The sequence below is a fragment of the Chanos chanos genome, chromosome 5 (genome assembly GCF_902362185.1).
Source record: "Chanos chanos chromosome 5, fChaCha1.1, whole genome shotgun sequence".
NCBI lineage: Eukaryota > Metazoa > Chordata > Actinopteri > Gonorynchiformes > Chanidae > Chanos > Chanos chanos.
The window spans coordinates 35,220,102-35,232,215 of NC_044499.1; the positions used below are offsets into that span (position 1 = coordinate 35,220,102).

The following is a 12,114-nucleotide window of genomic DNA, read 5'->3' on the forward strand; positions in this document are numbered from 1 at the left end:
TGAGGTTGGAAACTTAAATTTGTTATGTAACATGGCATAATGATCATAAAAAAGACTGAAACTCCAATACCTAGTTATGTCAAATCAAAAAATGAAGCAATGGGATTTAAGAATCTGGCCAAAGCTGGCAAACCACAGTACAAGCCCAAATATGGACAGACTACTCCTTTACAAACACCACTATTAGAAACAGCACGACTCCTTAAAACCCAGGTCCTTTGAAAACAAGGGAGCTAGACGCACTGAGGGTAGTCGGAGGTTTAATAACTTTAAACACACCATAGGCCTTGGCTTTTGTTTACCGGTATATGCTGCTTCAGTGCTCTGATTCAGATCCTTCAGGTTATTCCAGTCATAGATGATTACAGAAGAGGAAATCAAAGCAAAACCTGAGGATGCTTAATGAGACTGAACCCTATGGTTGTTCTGAGGGGGGAAAAAAAAAGAAAAAAGTTTGGACACATTGTTTCTTATGTCACATCTGGCAGAGCACCTCCAACTGAAAGTCTGACAAAAGACAACAGCAAGAGCTGCCTGTGAGCCATTTGTTCCTCTCAGTTTGGCTACGAAAAATCTAGCAGCCAAGAGTAAGGCAATTTCGACAGTGGTGTCTAATTGTGGTGATGTCATATTAACAGACAGACAACAATATTTCCAGAAATAAAGACTATAAATACATTTAACTGATGTCGCAGGGACCCAAAAAAAAAAAAAAAAGGCCTAATTCATATCCTTTTTGAAAAACAAAATCAGAGATCAAAAAGCGAAAGAAAAAAAAAAGGAGTAATTTGAACCAAATGCTGTGAAGAGCGAGCCGGTTGCCGGTTGGTGATATTGGCGTGCCGTCTGCATCGCGGTGCCCAACAGCTGCTGTCCTGCTCTGGGCTGCTGTAGCATTTAGGGGTAAAATCCTCATCCTGAGAGCTACAGCGCAGGCCGATTTAGATGGTACTGTGGATTCCTGCCAAAGCTTCTCTAGGCTGATCGGGCATCTTAAAGCTAAGGCAATGCTGGGACTGGAACCAAACCCCAATCTGTCTTCAGACAAGAGAAGCAGGTACAGAGTGTACAATCAGAGTACTGAATTTCAGCCCCCCCCATACTTCCTAGTGGAATGCCGTGTGTCTTCCAGTTTGTTGTGCAAAGCAGCAAATGAAGAAGCTGTTTGTTAGTTTTTCAATCTTTTTTTTTACACCTAAACCACTCGCATTTGCACCATCATGAATATCACAGCCCACAAACACATTTATCAAGACGTTATTTTTGGTACAGAAACAAAGCCAAGTGAAGTATTTACAGTAAAATTTCCCCCCTTTATCCAATCCTTTGAAATGTGCTATTTCAAAGAACAAGAGATGAGGAATGCGTGCATTTTGAGAAAATACGGACCATTTATTTTATGTTCTAAATATTTATTTGAGTCTGCGTCCGGAGCTGTGACGTATTGTTTACAGAAGTAGAGTGGTGATGAAGGCTTTAAGATGATCGGCACAAACAGAAGAGCATCAACTCCTTAAAATTATATTTAAAATGCAGAGATTATTAAAAATAACCCCCAGACACTTCTCATAGTCATAAATCTAGGCACAGAGGTTTTGGTCTAGTCTGTTTGACTCGTCTGAATTCAAAATCCTTCCGTCACAGCTGCTTATGATAAAAGCTTTTGCTAGGGCTGCTGACTCTGACCTCGCCTTCACACGCACCGTGGACGTAAATGGTAATCTCAGAGTGTCAGGAGTCTGTTAGGACAGTGGTTCCATACCATGTACCGGAGAGAATTCTCAGAAATGTGCAATAAAATCAACTCCTGATAAACGATTCAAAAAGAGTTACATATTGAGCAGTGCCATGGAAGCACACAAAATGCCAAGGGCAAGCACACATGTCAGATGAATGATGTAGTGTCTCAAATTTGATGTATTTAATTTGTCAGAGTGATGTGTCTGCCTTATTCAGGATACATTTTCCATGTATAGACTCTGAGGTAAGAGCGGTAAACATACGTGTGTGTGTGTGTCCTGTACTGACACACTTTGCTTTATACTTTATCCGTCATTGTGGTCATTTCAACACTGCTTCTTGGTCTGTTATTGGTCTCTTGTGAAATCGTGTGGTGTAAATGATAAAAGGAAAAGTAATGTGCCTGGTGTGGTCTCTTTGAATAAAACTGTTTGTGACATGCTGAGTTGTATGTCCAGAGCTTTTATATCCCAGGCCTGTTACAGTGCAGATGGAGAGAAGGAGCCCAAGGCTCAAGTGAAGAGCACATGGGTTTAGGCAAATGTTGCTGAGGTCCTGTGGATGAATGACAATCGGTCAAAAGACACAAACACATATACACACACATTCACACAACAAAGACTGAAGCCTTTGTCTTTCTCTAAAGCTTGCCCAGAATAAAGAAATAAGAAGAAATATGTCAAAATGAGAAACCAATTTACTGTAGCTTGTGAGGACTCCTTGATGTCCAAACGGTTATTACAATATATTGTCACTTTGATCGATATGTAACCATTTCTCTACATTTTAAATCGATATGCTGCACTATGTTGTTCATTTTGCACAGATCAAGACTGACATACCTTAAACAAAACAAAATGACAAAAAAGCATTCCTGCTGATATTTCACTTAACGTTTCAATATGCTCTGAATGCCTTTAGTTTCACAACCCAGTAGCTGGCTCTTGCCATATTTGGTAAAACTTCCAGCTTCCAAACTGCTGCCATTGGTTTTGTTCCTCCCCACCAGCTTATTTGATAGATCTAGGCCGAGATTTATTAGAACAACAGTTCCTCTTTATCATATCCTGGGTAGCCGAACCGTGGAAAAACAGCGTGTGTGAGTCCATGTGAATGTGAATTATGGGGGGAGGGTGACAACATTGTTGCCTTCTGAAATAAGAATAGAATAATATAGAAACACTCTCATATTCGGTTTTGAATATTTAATGAGCTTTCTCTTCTTCATCCAGTGAAGACAGAAGGCAGCGTATGGAAGTATTACCAAGAGTCATCTTGACATTCTTAAAAGAATCATTTTTGAATTTTATATTTGTTTTGTTTTCATAAAGATTAGTACACGCTGTTCACAGTATTGTCCATCGGTGTACAATAGCAAAGATGTTAGTAATTGCCTAAGTTCCAAACCACTGATCCTGTGCTGCCCTCTAGTGGTCACAGGTGTTGAGGGTTTACCTCATGTCTGCAGAGATTTTTTTCCGTTCTCTCTTTCTTGCTTTCCCCCCTTGAAATAGGTAATCTAATTCCAAGAATTGAATCACCATTCACAAAATGCTAAAAATTACCTACTCCTCATGGCTGTCTGTCCATGTCCAAGGCCTTTTACCTGATGTGCAGAACCAGGATTGAGCTTTGATTTATGTGGCTTGATTGCATCAAAACAACCCAAATATTCCAGTTAAAAGTCTGCTGTAGGCAGAACATCTGTAAATTAATTGTTTTTTAAACTGTTTTTGAGTTACTGATGTTCAGTCAAAGACTCTTCTTTTTGTGACTTAACTGTTAATAAAAGAATCATTCTTCCCTACTCCATGCTTTTGGTGGGTTCCATTTTGTCTACATAGCTTGTGCCTGAGAGGTTGTAGTCTGTGTCTGTGGAGCATTGGAAATGTGTGAACTGACCTTTCTCTTTCTTTATAGGTTAAAAACAGAGCAGGGCAACTGAATTAAACTGAATTACATGAAAGCCCTTGTTTCTTTTGATATTCAAAATTCAAAAATGGAAAATGCCCCCCTCTCCTCCCCCCACCAGCCACTCCAGTGTATCACAGACAAATGCTAATAATAATGTAAAGATGGAATTAATATAGATTTAATGACATTAGTTCATAAAGCTGCATACAATGACCCAGTTTAGATGTAGACAGGCAATTTTTTTTTCAGTTGAATTTGGAAAAAGTGATCTGAAACATGGCTGAAAAATGCATAGCCACTGTTGCACGCTACTATGTTTTCTTCTTCTTCTTCTTTTTTTAAATTACTGTTAACCGGAAAAGGTTTAATGTGAATCCCATGGACCATACGGAGTTAAATATATTTTATAAGAGAGCTTATTATTTCATGCAGTTGTCATGTAATACACCTCTTAATTGTAGCAATCTCTGTTGGCTGTGGAATTTTGTGAAATTTCATCAAATTAAGTCCTCTTCTTTTCTTTCTCATCACATTTAGAGCAGGAAAAAGAGAGAGACAGGGACAGAGAGAGAAGGAGACAGGGAGAGAGAGAGAGAGGGAGGGAGGGAGGGGGAAGAGGGAGAGAGGAGGTGCTCTTCCTGTTGCTCTAACCACGTGCACTCCTGTTTCACCAGAGTTCTCTCACAGCAGCAACTGCCATTAGTTCCCAGGACAGATGCACAGAGAGAAGGAAAAAGAAGTCTCTCTCTCTCTCTCTCTCTCTCTCTCTTTTTCTCTCTTTCTTAGCATCTCTTTATCTATGCCACTGCAGCTTAGTTGAGGGATCTTACCAGTGCTGACGTAAATTGCATAACTAAGCTTGCACTTGACCAGAGCGTTTGGAGCATCAGTTGTGGAACAGCAGATCTGCATGACTGTCCTAAAGGTAAGTATCCTAAGAGCAGTAATGACAGTTTGTGTGAAGATTCTGTTCTAGAACTGTGAGTGATTTCTCATGTCATGAGTATAAGAATAGGAAACAGTTTTGTACATGTCCACCAGCAACACTGAGTGTCACAGTCCAAAAGTTATGCACAAGAGGGAATTACCATTGAAAAATGATCTATTGTGGGATAAGACAGGAGGAGAGTGTGTAGAATAGACCACAGTGAGGCTTAGGATGGGACTTTATGAGGTGGACATTTTGATGCATTGACAATTAACACAAAAAATCATTGGAAAAGATATGAGGCCTATGCTGTGTAGGAAAGTTACTGATTTGATGTAAAAAACAAAAGAAAAAAGAAAAAAAAGAAAAGAAAAAGAAAAAGTAGTGGTTCCTGGTCACTTAGAGAGATCTCATTTGGGATGAACTGAAGTAATCTGGTATGGCAGTGAGACAATAAACTTACTGGAAAGCTTGTGCTTTTGGCAGTGGGGTTCATTTGCCCTCCATGCTACCTAAGACTTGAAGGGCATAATTATGGTCAGACACCTGTGAGAATAGTGAATGGACCCACTGCTTTTCCATTGTGTCTGAGTCCCTGATGGTTTAGTTGCTTTATGTGGGGAAAGAGGAGGAAACACATGGGACTGAACCAGGAAATGAGTTCAAACAATGGTAGGACATAAACTAGGAAACACACCTGACTAATACAATCTTAAAACGTAGACCCCACAAGACAAAATCAGAGCTGATGTGTGCGTATGTGCATGTGTCTGTGTGTGCGTGCATGTGTGTGTGCGTGTTTGCGCACAGGTGCTTTTATAGATCTCTTATGTTTGAACAGTTTGTAAAAGAGAACGAGCTAAACATAACAAAAGGAAATTTGAAGACTGTTTTGTTACGGCTTATTGCACAGTTTATCGGCTTCATTTAAAGTGCCCACAAGTCTCGGCCAAATGACCAGGCATAAAATCAACAACTTTACAAACAATAAAGTTTATGAACATATATGCCTGATGTGACCTAGAATATTCCGTGTGTGTTTATTTTTGCACAAGGTCTTTGAAAACAGGACAGACATCACCGTTTGGACTCTGAGAACAGGGAGACCACATGCAACTGCTGACCAGTCTTAAAAGTCTTAGCTCCCACACAGAGGAGGTCAGCTTTTTTCTTCCCAGGTCACTTCTGCTTTAGCTATTTCAAAGCTATCAAAACATAACCCCAAGACTCTTGTGAATGGACATCAGAAGGCGTGGGTCAGTGGGAACATGTGCTGTCTCACTTTTCTGAGATTTCTTTCAAAAAATTTCACAATTCTTTCGCAAGGCAAAGCTAAGCAGGTTTGACCATAACTGATTAATGCACTAACCTTCTGTTAATTCAAAGGGATGACTGGGGAAAGATGTATGTGGTCTGTAGGCTAGGTAAAACCTTTGGGTATTGTCCCAGAGTCAAGATATCATGAGGTACTTTATACTTGATGTCTAACAGAAGATTTCACAATATGAAACTGTGACACAATAAAACTGAACTGTGGATTCTGTTGTAAACCGGTCATGTGAAAACCTTTTTAAATCCTGGGTGTTATGAGAATTGATAGGAAAAAAGTATGTCCAAGGTTTTTTCCTCGGAATCCTGTTATTGTAAGGATGACCATTGGAGGAGAGAGGAAAAATAGGTTACAGTTGTGATGAGCACAATATGTGGGGCTACTTTTAGCTTTTATTTTTCTGTTTTGACAACTCAATAAAACAAGATATATTGTCAACAAAACTTTAAAATATGCACCACATTTAAAATACAAGGGAAGCGCAAGGAAAGCGTGAGTAAGTGCAGAGAATTTATAGCAAACTGGTGGAGTTTGTGCTTAGTATATGTAGGGCAGTGAGAATAATCCTCTGAGCTCATCCTTATTGCAATTGCTCCCAATCGTCAAAGCACTCTTATATCATCACTTTTCTGAGGTTATATAAGAGGAATCTGTTGGTCTGGATTGAAAATCTGTGGATTCAGTCCCACAGACCATGTGTTTATGAGACAGGCAGGCCAAATGAGAGAATCAGTCAGATGTAAATATACGCTTTGTGATAAAAGATAATAATTAGGTGAAAGAGAGAAAAAAATCTATAAATGCCATAACAATAGAACCAAAAATAGACTAGAATGGAGCAGTCCTGGGTGACAGGGAGTGTCTGTAAGCTTCCTGCTATGGGGAAAAGGAAAGGCAGTTTGGGCGGGAAGCAAGACTTGTGTCTACTGACAAAGAAACAGAAGCTAGCTCAAGAGAATCAACTAGCATTTATGCTGTCCAACCAGCATGGTGAGAGGTTTTGATCTATGATCTGTTGTTTTGTACAAGAATTAACTGGAACCCTTCTAATGTCCAACGTATTTATTAGTTCCACCACCTGCATGCTAATACACTGTCTTCAATTCTGCTTAGAAGCAACAGATTTGACAATTATGAGGGCAAACTGGTGTTATGGCTTACACTGTCCCGATTCATGCATATACAGTTTCACTTTTGTCCCTTACCTTGTGGATCCTTCAAGAAAATAACCACACTCCTTAGTGGCTTTGCTTTGTCTTCTGGTAACACCATATTTCTCGCTGATCATTATAACTGTTCTGTGGCCTCTGTCAAGTCTCTGTCCATTTTTCATATACTAAAAAGGGGGGGGGGATAATTGTTTTGATGTTTTGAAATTCCGTTACTGTGCAAATGTGAAACATGGCTTAAGCAGAAACTGATGTTTTCACCTGTCTCTAGATGTCATGGCGCCCGACATACAGAAGCTCCAAGTTTCGCAACGTGTATGGGAAGGAAGGTAGCAGAGAGCAGTGTTTCGACGGTATTCCCATCACTAAGAATGTCCACGACAGTCACTTCTGTGCTGTCAACACCAAGTTCCTGGCCATCGTCACAGAGAGTGCCGGTGGAGGATCCTTTCTAATCATCCCTGTCAATAAGGTACAATGGCTAAGTTATCAAAAGTTAAACGTACCAAATATTATCATTTGAAGTTTGAGGATTTGTTCTTTTTTAACAGCAGGGATGGCCCAATGGCCAAGAGGGAGGATCACCCAATGATCACTGACACTACTCTATAGAGTATATAGGGGGGTGACAGGTTAACAAGGGGGCCATTTTTCTAACAAGGGGGATGGCACCCCCTCCCCACCCCCCCTACAAATGTCTTGCTGCCTATCATCATTTGTACACATGTGCTCCTCCAGAAAAGGCATCTCTGTTGATTGGAGTTACATTCTTTTCTGTCCAACCTCAGAGATGTAGAGAAGAGACAAAGAGAAAAGAGACATCTTTTGTCCTCTGTAAAATTGTGCTGCATTAAAAAAAACAAAAACAAAAAAAAAAACTGGTAAATCTCGAAACTCTTGTTCATTCAAAGCAAGGTTTTCAGATTTCTTTGTCAGTGCTGTTTGCTGTGCTGTAGCTGTCAGATGAATTGTATTGAATTGTTGAACTCTGAAAAGGAGTGACCGTGAAGGGGTGTGTCTGTGTGACTGGTACAGCACTGAGTTGTGATTCTCTTGGCTTAGGCCATGTGATACTCTCATCAATTCAGCTTTTCTTCCTCAGAGGCTCAAGCCCAGTGTAAAACATAAACACACACAGCCTTGCACAGCAGCACAGAAGAACAATGTAAGAGTGCACTGTGTTTGTTTGGCTTGATCCTGTCTCTGGACATAGAACGTGACAAGGTTCTGAGCTGGCAATGAAATTTCTGAATCACAATAAACCACTTTGTGCATTTTGGTTCAAATGGTTTTCGATAAACTCACAACTTACAGAAAGTTCTCTCGGATGCATTATTTTCATTTTGTGCAATATTTGAAATATCACAACCAAACAGCTCAGATCAGTCTTTTCAAACCAGACAGGACGAGTTGATCCTCATTACCCCAGGGTCTGCGGTCACCAGGGCAACGTGTTAGACATCAAATGGAATCCTTTTATGGATCACATCATAGCCTCCTGCTCAGAGGACTGCTCAGTAAGTCACAGACACATCACACCACAGCTAAAGATCATTGGCAGAGATAGAATATACATGCCACAGTGCTGAGTAGGCCTCCTGTGTGTAAACCTCAGGTGCGTATTTGGGAGATCCCAGAGGGTGGACTGAGGCGGAATATGACAAAGAGTGCAATGGAGTTGTATGGGCACAGTCGGCGTGTGGGTCTAATCGAGTGGCATCCCACCTGCAGTGGTATTCTCCTCAGTGCTGGCTTTGACTGCAAAGTAAGTCACTAATAAAAACCCACAACCTTTTCTGAAGGGTGCCTTGCCAGTCCTTTGGCATACATGATGAACAAACTGCAGCAGCAAAACTCACTGACTTTCCTCTCTCCCTTTTTTTTTTCTATCTCTCTCTCTCTTTCTCTCAGATCTTAATTTGGAACACAGAGACAGGAGAGCCAGCGAAGATAATCGATTGCCACACAGATGTGGTTCTGTGCATGTCTTTCAATACAGATGGCAGCTTGTTGGCCACCAGCAGCAAAGACAATAGGCTGCGCATTATTGAACCTCGCTCAGGCAAAGTGCTACAGGTAGACAAAAAAATTGTATTAATACAAATATCAATTTTCTCTACCCACTCACATGATAAACCAAGATGACAGACCATGAAATTGTCTAAAAGTGGCACAAGGCTGAGCACTCAATTTGTAATGCACCAGCACTTAATAATCCCTAGTTCTTGCTCTGTTTTGCAGATATTAGGGATTTTAGAGTTTTTCACTGTAAAATTTATTCTGACAGGAGGCAGACTGTAAGAGCCACAGGATAAACAGAGTGGTGTTTCTAGGAAACATGAAACATGTCCTTACCACAGGCGTGTCACGGTGGAACACCAGACAAGTTACATTGTGGGACCAGGTAAGCTGTGTGTTGTGTGTTGGGTGTGTGTGTGTGTGTGTGTGTGTGTGTGTGTGTGTGTGTGTGTGTGTGTGTGTGTGTGCGTGTGTGTGTGTGTGGTTACATTTGTGAGTTTGAATGAGAGAAAAACTAAACAAAGTTTGAGTGAGTGAGAGAGAGACAGACAGACAGGCAGACAGACAGGCAGAGAGAGACAGAGTAGAGAGAGTGATTATAATGATTCAGTGTCTCCTTCTATAGGAGGATTTGTCCATGCCTATCATTGAGGAGGAGATTGATGGACTGTCTGGGCTGCTCTTCCCATTCTATGATGCTGACACACACATGCTTTATCTGGCAGGCAAGGCGAGTACATTGTTCTCAATCCGCAAGATTTAACAACAGCCCTTCTCTGTTATTGTCTCTGTGACAACACACATCGTAACAAATGATTTTACTAACCTCAACTGTAACGTATTTTATTTAAAGTCTCAACCCAGCAAAACTCTTCTGTCAGCCCACAGCGCACAAACACAAGCTCATACATTTCAACTCAAAATGCCATATTAAATATGGATGTTTTATGTTCTACATTCACCTACAGTTTATCACAAGCCTTCCTGCCACTATGTTACACGTCAGCTCACAATCTGGAGTAATAGTGTTGCGTGCTATACATTGTATGCGTTTCCACAGCTTTTTATATTAAGGTGCTCTGTTCGCAGGGAGACGGTAACATAAGATACTACGAGGTAAGCACAGAGAAACCATACCTACAATACCTGATGGAGTTCAGGTCTCCGGCTCCACAGAAGGGACTCGGTAAGAGAGACATCCTGCAGTTGAACCATCCACAATTCCTTCTGCTAAGAAAAATACCTTTAATACCCATTTAATAAGAAGATGCTCTCTCTGTGTGTCCGTCCCTCAGGGGTGATGCCCAAATGGGGACTCAGTGTGGGAGCGTGTGAGGTTTTCCGCTTCTACAAACTGGTGACTCTCAAAGGACTTGTGGAGCCCATCTCAATGATAGTGCCACGCAGGGTAAGAACTCAGGAGTGAAAATCAAGGGAACTGATTTGTGTAAACGTTTTTTGGGGGTTTTTTTGGGGTCTGATGGGTTTAATGTTGAACAAATCAAGTAGTTTGATTCATTTTTAAAAATTGGAACACCCTGAGAAACATGAATGTAACATGCATTATATGAACGTAATTTATTATGTTGATTACAGACCATTTTAGATGATTTTACAAATTTGCATATGTATTTGATGTCAGTGATGATCCGTACGTGGGTAGTAATCTTAACAAGGTTAATGAAAGTAGTGTTATACATCAAAACCATACGATCAACATACATTTTATTTGAAATGTAATAGGATTTAGCAGCTGTGAAGCATTATTAGTTAAGTGTAATGGTGTGATGTTTCTTGATTGTGCAGTCAGACTCGTATCAGGAGGACATATATCCAATGACAGCAGGATCTCAGCCAGCGCTGTCTGTGACAGAGTGGCTCAGTGGAGTCGACAGAGGTGATGGATGCTCCCTAATCTCTCTCACATTATGTATTGCCATGTTTATGCATTCTCCTCAGGAATGCCCATGAGTGATACTGAGGTATGTGTGTGTGTGTGTGTGTGTGTGTGTGTGTGTGTGTGTGTTATTCTCTCGCAGGACCAGTGCTGATGTCGCTTAAAGTCTATTACAAGCAGCCCAGTTCAACAGATTTGAGGACATCTAAAAGAGAAGGGAGAGCTGTGGCCATGAAAGGCCTTGATCTGCTAGAGAACGTTCCACCAAAGACTGAAAATGAGGTGGGTTCACATCCAAAAAATTGCATATGTTACATGTATTTGTGTGCTTGCTTCTCTCTCTCTCTCTCGCTCTCTCTCTCTCTCTCTCTTTCTTTCTCTCTCTTTCTTTCTCTCTCTCTCTCTCTTTCTCTCTTTGTCTGTTTGAATATGTGCTACTTTGTGTGTGTTCACATTGGTTTGGTAAGGTTTATTAATGCTGTTCCCTCTGTGTGGGTAGCTCCTCAGGACATTCTACAGACAGCAGGATGAGCTGAAGAGGCTTAGGAAAGAGCTCACAGAGAGGGATGAGAGAATCAGACAGCTGGAACTGGAGCTCCACAACCTGAAGAATAACAGCATGTAACTTCTCACCTGACGCCCCATCCAGACCCACGAACCTCTACAGCCAGCCCCCAGACATCACCAGAGAGAGCGTATATGCTCAGTTCACTCTCTTGTCAGGGCATGACCGAGCTCAAAGCTGTTATGGACATAGTCTGCCCAACATAGATCTCCTCGTGATGAATGTGTCTTTATATTATACTATACGTCATTCCCTTTCCTCCAATTACAAACCAGCCACATGTGGAAAAAGCACTAATACCAGTTGGTTGATCACCATATCACTTACTTTCATTGCCAAACAATGGAGCTCCTTAGTCCATGGGAGTGAATTTTTCTTTCTGTACACTTGACACTACATCTACCTTCATTTATGGTAAAGTAGGAGGAATGCTTACACATGGTTATTTGAAACACTGTCTTAGACTTATCTGTTCTGTGCACACATATCAAGGATTGTTCTCACATGTGTCCTCTCTTCTCAGACTACTACACCCTCATTCCCATCAGTTAT

The 12,114-nt window shown here is 40.9% G+C and overlaps 1 protein-coding gene across 2 annotated transcripts; it reads left to right on the forward strand.

Annotated features, from left to right (window-relative positions):
- The first annotated feature begins 4,564 nt into the window (after positions 1-4,564).
- Positions 4,565-11,726, forward strand: coro2bb (coronin, actin binding protein, 2Bb). Of its 2 annotated transcripts, none has more exons than XM_030773657.1 (12): positions 4,565-4,579; positions 7,353-7,553; positions 8,482-8,598; positions 8,697-8,846; positions 8,993-9,157; positions 9,369-9,485; positions 9,726-9,830; positions 10,190-10,286; positions 10,396-10,508; positions 10,907-10,997; positions 11,140-11,279; positions 11,497-11,726. In XM_030773657.1, exons 1-12 carry the CDS (start codon positions 4,565-4,567, stop codon positions 11,620-11,622), a joined length of 1,437 nt encoding a protein of 478 aa, XP_030629517.1. In that variant the 3' UTR covers positions 11,623-11,726. The 2 variants fall into 2 exon arrangements, with proteins under 2 accessions (XP_030629517.1, XP_030629518.1); XM_030773658.1 differs by lacking the exon at positions 4,565-4,579 and adding an exon at positions 5,835-5,852.
- The last annotated feature ends 388 nt before the right edge of the window (positions 11,727-12,114 follow it).

Coding starts and splice junctions, on each gene's coding strand:
- coro2bb (XM_030773657.1), top strand. Junction 8,847..8,992: donor GTGCTGGCTTTGACTGCAAA/GTAAGTCACTAA, acceptor TCTTTCTCTCAG/ATCTTAATTTGGAACACAGA. Junction 10,998..11,139: donor GCTCAGTGGAGTCGACAGAG/GTGATGGATGCT, acceptor ATTCTCTCGCAG/GACCAGTGCTGATGTCGCTT.